This window comes from Centrocercus urophasianus, unplaced genomic scaffold, assembly GCF_019232065.1.
Source record: "Centrocercus urophasianus isolate 14NV4802_14NV808 unplaced genomic scaffold, USGS_Curo_1.0 seq_18, whole genome shotgun sequence".
NCBI classification, from domain to species: domain Eukaryota; kingdom Metazoa; phylum Chordata; class Aves; order Galliformes; family Phasianidae; genus Centrocercus; species Centrocercus urophasianus.
In genome coordinates this window covers 9238143-9250025 of record NW_024884733.1, presented here as the reverse complement: position 1 = coordinate 9250025, position 11883 = coordinate 9238143, and the positions used below count along the sequence as shown (strand labels likewise).

The 11883-nt window shown below is 36.4% G+C and overlaps 1 protein-coding gene across 5 annotated transcripts in view; it reads right to left on the bottom strand.

Annotated features, from left to right (window-relative positions):
* Nucleotides 1-286: 286 nt before the first annotated feature.
* Nucleotides 287-11883, bottom strand: part of CAMSAP2 (calmodulin regulated spectrin associated protein family member 2) — a 72239-nt gene continuing 60642 nt past the window's right edge. For 3 of the 5 annotated variants that reach the window (XM_042819236.1, XM_042819238.1, XM_042819239.1), the window contains 8 exons: nucleotides 11789-11858; nucleotides 8862-11076; nucleotides 7714-7850; nucleotides 7020-7240; nucleotides 5917-6016; nucleotides 5216-5331; nucleotides 4500-4618; nucleotides 287-3573 (listed from right to left, as the gene is read on the bottom strand). In XM_042819236.1, coding sequence (XP_042675170.1) covers nucleotides 3268-3573; nucleotides 4500-4618; nucleotides 5216-5331; nucleotides 5917-6016; nucleotides 7020-7240; nucleotides 7714-7850; nucleotides 8862-11076; nucleotides 11789-11858 — 3284 coding nt within the window. In that variant the 3' untranslated portion in view covers nucleotides 287-3267. The remainder of the gene's footprint in view (nucleotides 3574-4499; nucleotides 4619-5215; nucleotides 5332-5916; nucleotides 6017-7019; nucleotides 7241-7713; nucleotides 7851-8861; nucleotides 11077-11788; nucleotides 11859-11883) is intronic. The other 2 variants (XM_042819237.1, XM_042819240.1) reach the window with 1 other exon arrangement.

Genomic DNA, 11883 nt, shown 5'->3' with positions numbered 1-11883 from the left:
ACTTGAAATTGTGGAACTCACCTCTGAAGAGAACAGGACAACTCTGTGTAGACTGCACAAAGGTAATAAGAAGCCTAATTACTCATTAGCCTGGTTCAAACAACATTTATAAGCTAAATTATATGTGAAAGACTGCAGTACAAAAAGGAGAAATAAAAATTTGCATACTTCTTAAAAATTCTGCATTGCTGAAATGCCATATGAAGAGAAAAATTAAGCATGAATGTGGACTCCATACAGCTTCCATTTTTGTTTAGGAGTAAACACGAGAACAAATAAATACACATTTGGTGCCATGCTTTTATTTAAATGAAAGGAAAAAACTACAACGGTACCACATAAGTAGCAATGACAATATTTTACAGCACAGCATTTGAAAAAATATGGAAGCTATGCTCCATAGAAGTGGACAAGTAAGCACACAATACACTGTACATTTTCCAACATTGCCCATTAAATCAATTAAATAGCTGAATTTGGCTTTAAACAGCCAAATAATAAAAACTAACAGTCATCCTAAAATAAAATAAAAAAAAAAATCAGTAGCTGTTGTGACTGTTAGAATACGAAATTTTGCTCCAAAACCTAACATGATAGTTTGGCAATTCAGTCATAGCAACAATAGTAATACCCCTGATGAAAGCACCAGTGTGTTCTGAAAAGGTCAGTGATAAATACTGGCCTTCACGGAAAGCTTCCTTATTATTTTCATGTTTTCAATTTACTTTAATTTTTTTTTTTTTTTTTTTAAACATGATCCCAACCGCAGACCCACTGTAATTAGAAAATTTGCAGGCTTAAAAAGGAAAAGCACATCTAGCTTTACTTTTCCTGTATTAAGTAAAACTTTATACTGCGAGCAATGAACTTTTCAGCTGCATTATTCACATTCTACTTTTAAACATTGCACAGATCTTTCACCTGTTGACAAGTGTAAATTTCTTTAATACATTCAGATATATCTAAAACGAATCAGACAATTCCTCTGTTATGTACTTAAGCTCACTTTGATTAGATCAATGTGTGTCTTCACGGTGTTGCAAATTACCAGCTAAATCATAATGCATGTTTTAGAAATGAAAATCCTCCCGTTATTGAACTTCCTGTGAAGTCCTTCGACATGTGTAAGAGTTGATTCCAGCCTTCTGGTTTCTTCTATCACTGTATATTATACACAATTTCATACTGTTACTCAACATATTCCTACAATGGTATTTGCAGGAACTGTCTAACAGGCAGAATGTGCAAACCCTCTTGCCCCATTTAATATTATTTATAGCTATATACACAATATGTATACACTTGAAATATAAGAGTTACATATCCTGGTGATATACATGCAAGCAATAGGAATCTGCTAACCACAAATAATTTTGAGCCACAAACATATTAAACATATTTTAAAGTGTTTTTTCTTTTTTTTTTCTTTTTTACAGATTTAACAAATATACATAAATATAAGAACATAAATTACAGTAAAACTGACAGCATTTTTGAGAAAATATTTGTAACCCAGATGCATTGATGCCTAAGGCTTCATAATAATTTAAAAAAGTACTGTTCTAAACGGTTTAATGGTATCTCATTCAGGTGCATCTTTGTATAAGTAAATGAGTACATCATAGTAGTGAGGCATTGTTTCTCTCAAAGCACTTTAATGAGAGAAATATGAACTTAATTTTAGTGTCCTTATGAAAGAGAATGGAGCACACACTTATAGCACAACACTGTCTTATGTTAATGTAGGTGTCGCAACACTGAAACAGAACAGAATCACAAATCATTCAAGTCTTTTCCTGAGAATGAGATTTTTCCCCCAACAAATCCTCTGATGTACACTATCAAAATAGCCACAGATTTAGGGGAGGCTTCAAGTTTGTAGTTTGGTTTTTGTTTTGTTTTGTTTTTCAGAACAGTGCTATGCTAAAAGCAAATTATAAGAGAAACATCAAACAGAAGAGTAATCTGTAACATAATCAAACACTGTTTTGAAACAAAATGCAGCCCTTTGTAAATAATACTGAAATATGCTTAAAGTTTATCTTTGTAAATGATTATACTATCAATTTATTGAAATGTACCCTTAGGCCATTTCTGCTGTATGTGTTTATAATTGTTAAGTGTCACAAGCCATCGTCTGTTAGCACACATCAAGAAAGGAATTTACTAAGACACTGAAAATTCTGAAATCAATTGCCTATTCCCTGGAAAACTGATCTGAAGGCAGAAAGAAAGAATAAGCAGTGGTCTAAATCTTACAATCAGTGGGAATTAGATATGGTGCTTCCAAAAGATCCGTGTCTCAGTGTATTCTGTGATTCTGAATATTTTTAGTGTTCTATCAGGCGAATATCAGCCATCTAGTCCTGATTGTTTTTCATGAGCTTTTATTCCCACCATGGAAATACAGTAGCTGTGTGCTCTTTCTTTATCTGCAACAATGCAAAATAATGCACATTTGCTTAAACTGGTTTAGAGTTCTGCCAAATCTTTTTGCTCTGCATTTTAATGGGATTATGAACACGCACGTAGTCAGTCATTAGATCTCAGATGGTAACTTCCCAGGACAGGAATAATTCCTTTTTTCAACAACACCCTGACTTGCTAAATAATTTATTTGAAGGGAATTTTAAGACAATTGAAGGATTTTTGCTTTAGTGTTTAGTCTATAAGCAAATCAGTATTATTTAATTAAAAAAGAATTACAATTACTTAGGAGAATGAGCTGATTTTATTACAGTACTCAATAAGGATTTTGCAGAACAGACTCATTCGGCTGTTTTTCTGTAACATATACCATTGTAGAGTCTTTAGTGTAAGAGTAAATAAGCAAAGTTCCATGGTACTGAGGATATTAGGAAGTATTTCTCTCTCTAAAGAGAGAAAACAGAATTTCAAGACAAGCACAAATACTAACATATAAGGCAACGGATGTAAAAAAAATGTAGTTTGATTCACTAAAGATGAACATTCAGTGCTTCAGTGTATCCAAACAAAATACAGAGCGTACTCCGTACATTGTATTAGCACGTACAGATCTCCACACAAGTCAAACATTTCCATAATCACTCAAAGTATTCACTTAAGCGACAATCTTCTGCACTCCTAAACACTGTGTTTACATTCCAGTTGGACATGGTAATACAACTTTGTGTCCAGTTTTAAGTTCTAAGAGTCTTGTTGGCAACTAGAGATCTATTTCCTATAGGCAGTAAAGATGAAGTGCAAGTTTATCATAATTGTCTGAAGCGAAATTTCTCTCATCTACTATGCCTTGGTGGGTAAAAGTTTCTTCGGAGTTACTGGTCTCTTGGTTTGCCACAAATGGCTGTGAATGGTAATTGCATCAACACTGGCAGACAAAGTTTTAGCAGGTATGTGGCTAAACTGCTTCCTGTCAGAGTTGTATTTATACAGTCCCTCGATCATTTTCTTTGTGATAGATTTGGGCCCTATCCCTGTTAATTTATTAATTTCTTCAGTATCAGGGCAGTATGTATACAGAGATCTGAACTGGCAGCCTGAATCCCGGAACAAGATTAAGAAATTATTGGCATCAGATTTCTCCATTTCCTTTAAAAAAAAAAAAAAAACAGAAAAAAACAGAAAAAAGAAAGAAAGATTCACAATTAGAATTTTGCATTGTCATTAGAAAACATTCAAAATTATCACTGTCATTTTTTATTTGTTTTCTATCCGAGCTGAAACTTATGTGCAACTCTTTCTGTTAGAACACCTTATTTTCAATTATTATAATTTTCCAAGCAAGTTTAAAAACAGGAAATATATATATGTCCAGATGTGCCCAAAAGATAGTGCTAAAAAGGGTTTCAGTCATCCCTAAATGCAGTGAAGCCTGGTCAAATTAAGTCAGTTGATACGTACGAAGCAAAGATTCTTTGTCAGCTGAAACCTTCAGATTCCTACTCCACCCAACAGAAATTCTATGAGATGTGCTCTGAATATGCATGCTGCATTCTAGAGGATAAGCTTGACCACTTCACAAATGTTCTTTCCCGAGGTTTCTAGGGTTTATTTTGCTCTCCTACTTGGACTGAAGGAGTCTGTATTGACTTCTCATTTGCTATTTCCAAAAAGTAGCTCTGTTGTACGGGTACTAACTGCAGGATCCTTATGAATAAAATGAATTTTTTTTCATGTTGCAAAAAGCAAGCGTGTGAAGAAATGCTAACAATCTTCATACTCAAGTTCCCACGTAAAACAGATAGTAGCTATTAGTTAAATAACATGCCTTTTAATTAATTCAGCTTCCCATGTTGCACATCCAATGTGATAAGCTGTTGTTTCTATTGTACTAGGGAACCCTTCTGCTCACAGAGGAAACAAGCCATAGAAATTACTCAAATCTTTCCATCAGAGCTGACATCATCTCAGAGAAAGGTTCCTTTCAATATCTGCATTTATACTCACCTGTCTTCTTAGTATCTTAGTCATGGTTTGACACAGGCGTTTAACCTTTAGGGAAAAAACACCCTTACCTCCAGTATCTTTTTCTTTTGACCTTCATTCACTTTTCCAGCCAAGCAGCAATGTGCCAGAGCATTCTGAATTATATACTTATTGGATTTAGCACTGGGTTCTTTGAAAAGCTTTGGTCCTGTAGGAGAAGAATGACAAGTCAACTCAAAAACACAGTCTGGCAAAACACCGTGGGCAAAAGCACAGTCTTTATAATGATGGCGGTCTTTGCATTATCATATGGTATATGTTTGGAGAAAATGGATGAAGACACCATTATTTTTTGATTCATAATAAAAGAATTAGAAGGCAGACTGTGAAGTTTATAATAAGCCACAAAGGATCTGTTTGGAAACAAAGGTCCAGAATATTTAAATTCACATTACCAAGAAAACTACTTTCACGTTGCAATTTTGTTTTTGCTTTTTGTCACACTATTCTAAATTGAGTTTAGATTTCTACTCTTCTTGCCTTGCTAGACAGATCGAAATGCACAGAGTAACTTTTCAGTCCATCTGCTGTTCTGAGCCTAACTGCAGTTTACAAGTGCTACTGAGTACCTTTATTTTGAACTTAATATTTTCATCTTGTATTATAACCATGTTTTAGATAGTTTCACTGCTATGGAAGCATCCTTACAAAGTTTTAAGATTCGTAACGCAGACAATCAAAGCATTTTCATGCACAGAACCACTAATAATAGACAGGTACTTTTCTGAATATTGTTGTCACTGACCTGTGTATTCTGTAGCAGAGGCAACTGAAGAAGTCGTAGATGCATTTTCCCAATCTTTTTCACCATTACGACTACCGCAGCGACTCGGAGATAAGAAACCTTCCACAGACTCAGATCTAAACATTAGTTTTAAAAACTACTTTAAAAGCTACAATATTAAGAGAATAGATGCACATTCTTTATAAAATACTTCTACAGAATACGCATGAAGGTAACTTCAAACTCGGTTCTGAAATTCACTATGAGTCATCTCTGATTTCATTTTCGGGTACTTCTTAATGCTAAATAGATTCTTGTGTTCAGAAAAGCCTAAAATTCCAGTGAACACAATTCTTTCCTGTGCTACCACTTACAGGAAATCACAGAAAGTAAGTTACTATGTTAGGAAAGAAAAGAAGCTATCTAGCTGCAGGTAGCAGACTGGTTTAGTAAAACATTGACAAGATGAGACTTCAAACTGGTGAATTCAAGAGGCCACATTTTGACCTCATTTACAGCTGCTCAATTTGTTTACTTGGTAAAATTAGTGAAATAAATGACCACGGTTTTGTTTCCTAATGCCTGAGAGGGTAAACAGCCTATATCTTGCAACAGAAAAAATATACCTGTTGTTGAGTAAGAAATATACAGATCACCTCTTTCAAATCTATGTTAATTCTATATAGATGATTAAAAAAAAGAAATAGTTATTTTAGCTTTACCTTGGCGTTCTCTTGCCTGACTGCACACTCTCATTGTCCCCTGTATTCAGCGATGCCAGTGAAAGACTAGATACTGAAAAAACACGATAAAGCTGTGAACCTGGATAAAAACAAAGTTTAAGCTTAAAAACCTACACAAGTAGCAGAGTCTGTTCATTAGATCCAACACCAGCATCCAAAACTTTCTGAGCGCGTTCATATAAGCAACTCTTACTTCAGTACATGATAAACCTGCGTGCATACTTAGTGCACTGTATTCTCAACACTTTCTGACACCCAGCCATTTGGGATAGTCTGCACCTGAGCATTATTGTGAAGCATGAACACGGGCACTATGCAAAGAGTGCAATAAAGGTTAAAAAGACCTCATTTAAAAAAAACAAAAACTTCAGAGGTTGAATTTGAAGCTTACTCTTGGAAGGTGTGAATGAAATAGTTTAGATTTCATTGGAAAATGGAGGGAAGCCGCTAGAGAAAATCCAGTGACATTACAAGGCTATAACAAAAAGGATAACAGAGCAGTCTAGTTACTTTTTTCTAATTGGAAATTGGCAACATTTCTTTCAGTCATTTCTGCAGTCATTTGATATCTAAATTAACTGTTCCATATGATTGGTGCTGCTATGATGCTCATAACTACACATGCAGTAGCTAAGCAAGTGAAACAGAATAATAATATAAAACATTAAAGTAAAATGTAATTCTGACTGTATTAAGCAAGAGCGTAAGTACTCTTAATTTATGGTGATCATTTTATGTATCTACCTCCTTTCTGCCAAGTGTTACTCATCCTTTGTTTGTCACATGTGAGAACAGATTAGTGACTAGTAAGAATACATATGGGTGTACAAAATTTGTTGCATACATTGCTGTTTCTATGGGTTTCCATACAGTTCAACATTCCTGTTTCTTGACACATGCATGCATGCATAGCAGGTGACATTCACATTTTTGTTTTTATTCACCAGTTTTGCTCTCCAGTTTTGACACGTGCAGCTTCAGTTTAGCACAAGACGCTTCTAAATGCACGCGCTTGTTAGTACCAGAACCTAAGCTGGTGTTTTAGCATGAACAGACTCTTCTTCCACATGAACACGGGTTACCTGGTGGACCTTTGACTGGTGTCTTAGGTGATTCAATGTGATCCCTATGAATAGATTTCGGACGCGGCTTTTTTTGTTTGATTGACAAGGAACGCGGTTTTATAACAGTATCCATTTCTTCCATAAGCTTTAGTTGTTTCCTTCTCATGTATTCTTGCTTAATGAATTCTCGCCGTGCTCGTTCATCTTCCTTCTTCTGACGTTCTTCTTCTGTTTTGCGCCTTAAGAAATCATCAGATAAATTCAACAGTAGCAACTTCCCAAGATAGCAGTTATAGTTAGTACATTGCCAATGGGGAAAACACAAGCATTAGATTTTCAGAACTTCAGAGTTCTCTGACAATAATAGGAACAGAGAAACTTGCCATTGTACATTTGTGCAGATTGAAGCCTGAATTGATAAGCTCTCCCTCAGAATATCAAGTGCAGGGCAGAGTAACAATCTGAGGAGCATCACACAGGACAGCAGGGCTTGCGTTCAGTGTAAGCTACGGACTGACGCCACCTGCTGATTTCACATGACCAGCTGGCACATGGCTTCAGCTAGGCTCCAAAGCACATTTGACTCTGGGATTAAATAACCTTGCATATACATCAAGATGAATTATTTGACATGGAAGTTATACTATTAAATATGACATTTCTATGCTCACTGTTGCCAGTCATTTGGATCAGGATATGTAGTTAGTTTTACCTTGTCTCTTCTTTCTTATGTTCTAGCTCTGCTTCCAGCTGCTGCTTTCGAAGCTGAGTCTCTCTTTCCCTTCTCAAACGCTTCTCCAATAACGCTGCTCGTTTCATTGCCATATCATTTTCTGCCTTTTGATCATCCTAGCAGCAACAGTATTTGAAGGAAAAAGGACCCAAATATTAAGATGTCTACATGAGTCAAATGATTTTGTCAAGTCATTAGACACTTAACTCTAGGATGGGTTGCAACATCTTAACACAGTTAAGAGGTAGAAAAAAAATCATTTCAGTAAGATTTTTCTTAAAAATACTAAAAAAGAATCTTTACTTCCTAAGTGTAATACAAAATTGAACTGGGATGAAAAAAATTGCTAAGTGAAATATTTTAGTTTAGAGTCAGACGCTATGCCGCATGAACTCCTGCATTCAGCTTTGGAACATTATATAGAGATGAAAGCAATTTATCACAGAAAGCAATAATAAGGAAACATATACAATGACTTCTGCTGATCAAGCCAGGTGTTTTCTTAGAACTGAGGAATGCTCCCAGACAAGTAGGGCACATGTCTATTCACCTCTTGTTGCAAGATTTTGAGGCATTCCAAGATGGAAACTCTGAATCTTTCCAGCTTTCACTGTCTAAACATCCCTCTCACTACATACATTATAGCTAAAAGCCCGCATGAATATAACCTTTAATTTCAAAAGGCAGCCTCAAAAGACTCTACTCCCACAAGTAGGCAACAGTGGGAGAAATGCTCTTCAATGGGCAACTGAGATATTAAAGCTGGTAAAGTACAGCCTAGGTTTTAGTTATGCTTGGGCATGAAATCGGGAGGTAAGAGTTGAAGTGATAAGTAAGCATATTTAATTAAGGTCACAAAAGCTCAGCTCGCATCTTCCTCATCAAAACCCTCAATCACTCTTCCATGACTAGGAAAGGGGTACTCTGTCATGCTAAGAACTGCGATGTGCTAGAATCTGACCACTCTTATGCTGTCAATTAGTCATCAAATGCAGAAGATATGCTTGCACATTTACAGTTGCTTTGACTTCAGTACAAAGTCATCACTGAAACACCGTGTCTGAACCAAGTAGCTCCCCTTTCAGAGGAAGTTGTGCGCAAGCATAGACATCAGGGAGTTCTCTTACCTTAAAAAAGAATCCACAACACACTTTCTGGTCATCCTCAAATTGTTCTCTATCGCTCTCACCTTCATATTTCTCAACAGATACTTCCTTTTTTTCTGGTGGCTTCAAATCTGATAGGGAAACTTCAATCAAGTTAGCTGTTTTGGGAGCTGCTGTTGGCAACATTGGTTGGCTTAGCTGATCTTCATTTGGAGTGAGGCAGACAGTTTCTATTATGGGCTGAGATAATACTTCAGAAACACTAGATTCAAGGGGTTTTATCTCCTTTTCCTCCAACTTCTGTTCGCACTTGTTCAGAAGTTTTGGTCCTTCTTCTTTTGCTACCTCTTCTGTAGGCTTGACTTCCTTCAGAAGACTTCCCTTCAACTGTGGTTCATCCAGATGTTCACCATCATCTCCAAAGCAAACAAATGATCTAGTCTGAATGGGAACCTGACTTGGAGAAAATCTTCTCAAGCGAGGAAGACTATCTACAGACCTTGGGGCAGTCAAGGTACGATTTAGAGGTGTTATTTTCAGTTCATTTGGCCTAGGAGTCCTTTGCATTTTTATGTGAAAAGATGCATTCTTCCTGTTGGATGATTGTGGAGATTGATGTGTAGAGCGGGGAGATTCCTGTGAGAAAGGTGCAATGGGAGATGGAGCTCCCATTTGCCTTGATGAAACCTTAAACTCCCGAAGTTGCTTCTGAGGAGAAGGCTGAGGAGGAGAAATAACCCAAGCTTGCTGCTCTCTCATCTGCATCAACATCTCCTGTTGAAGGGACAGACGTTGCATTTCTTGTTGTAGAAAGTGTAAGGAAGAATTTAGTTTTTCAATAGATTTGGTGTATTCTAAGATATCTCCTTCACTAAAATTTTCTTCTGAGGGGCTAACTAAATTCCACTGCTTTTCAGCATCCATAGGAGTAGCAGGAGACTTTGACCATTTGTTGTGAGAATTTTCAGGATTTTCTTTTATTGATTCTGAAGCTTTATTAGTTTGTTCATCTGTTTTTTGAGTTTCTCTTTCTTTCAGTCTGTTACTGTCAGTGAATATCTTCTCATCTTCAGCTCCTGCTGCCTCTTCTCGGAGAGGTGATACTCCATCACCTTTCTTTTTCACAATGTTAAGAAACGCTGTTCTTCCCATTTTCTGCCGCTGCTTAGTGAAAGCAGCTTCAACTTTCTTTTTCTGGGCTTCAATTGCTCTTCTCTTTTCCTCCAGCTTCATCCTAAGATGTACCAGTTCTGAAGCCAGTAACTGCGTAGTGTCTCTTCCTTGGGGAACAGATGCCTCTTCAGGAATATGAGTCCAAGCAACCACATGAGGAATATTCAGCTCAGAACCTTCTGGTGTGGTTTTCTGAGAACTGCTGCCACTGCTTCTGCTATCTGTATGATTCAACTTTCTGAATTTCTGCTCTGCAAAACTAGTCATTTTAACCCCTGAACTTGAAGAAGCACTACTGCCAGCCTGTGATTTAGTACTTACTGAGCTAGGACAGGGACTTAATTGATCTCTGTGATTGCTAGCTCTTAGGTCATAATCCTGAAGAAATTTAGATGATTCTTCCATGTCAGAATCCATGCTTACAGTATAATCTCTTAAAGAAGAATCCTCATCCATCGTCTCTGGAATATCTTCCGAAGGAACGTGTATTCCAGTATCAACTTCTGTATTGTCAGTCACAGGACTTAAAGCACCTTTTGTGTCTGTGATCAGATCAGGGGTAGACTGATTTGGTTTAATGTTTGAATTCAAGATGCTCATTTCCTGATTGTGAAGAAAGAATCCATTTGTAATTTGGTCTGTCTGGATAACTCTGGGAGATTTTTCAGTGTCGTGAATTATCTGCAAAGCCTCTTCAATTGTTGGTGTCTCAATCTGATTGCCAAAGTCATCCAGGATGGCTCTGTTTTGCAAAGCCCCGTTGGGAAACCTGCAGTGACTGCTCTCATTGGCATTTCTTTGATTTGTGCTAAAAGAATGATGGGCCTTTGTGTCTGTATGAGCTACTGTGTCCTTTTCCTCTTCAATATCTTGGTTTTCTTCTTCTCCATTCACTGGTCTGAAGGACAGATTTTTTCTAATATGTTTGGGCACACGGTTGTTGTTGTTTAATGTAAGGCCTTCATTGCTCACAGATCTAGTAATACCTCTGTTTGGAGAAGGTACTGGAATGCTTTTTTCTTTGTCAAAAGAAATGTCAAATGAAACTCCATGTAATGATGACCTTACGGAGATAAGAATAAAGGAAATAACTGAGCAACCCATGATTAATAACCAAATACTCATATTTGTTCTACAAGTTATTTGAAGACTGTAGTATTAAACAGACTGTTATGTACATTGTATTTTGACCAGCTTCATTTGCAAATAGGATACATTAAAAATGCACAACAGAACAGAATATAAGAACACTTTCTTCAGAGCCAGCCAATGCTCTTTATAGGTTGGAATGAGTTCGAGGCACTTGAAGAATATAAAAATTGCCAGTCTAGATCAGAATCAAGGTGTGAAAAGACAACTTAGATTTGCAGAATAACCCTTCATCGTAACTCTAACCGTTTTATCTTTAGCTCATATCCTAAACATTCAGAGATTATGACTGGTCTAACTGAAAACAGAGACATCGCCAGCCTGACTGTTCTTACTATATAGAAATTAATAGAATTTTTGGTACTGCTTTTTGATACTGAACTCCTTAATAATGTGACTCTTAACTCATTTGGCTAAATTATAGTAGGTAAATGTAAATGTATTTAACATATAAAAAATAATTTATTTCTCAGGGTTGTTTCCTATTGCTGAGTTCTTAATCCATGATATAGTTTTCTCTTTTTTTCTACTTTTGTAAAATAATTACTAGATTTTGAAAATCCAAATCACATTTACATTTACAACACAACCACTTTTTAATCAACTCTTATGGTAAGACTACTTACCTTTTTTCTTTTGGCCATGTCCCTACATAGCCATCTACGTAAGACATTGATGAGGACCTTCTGATGACTCCTAAGTGAAATTGAAGTGGAATCCA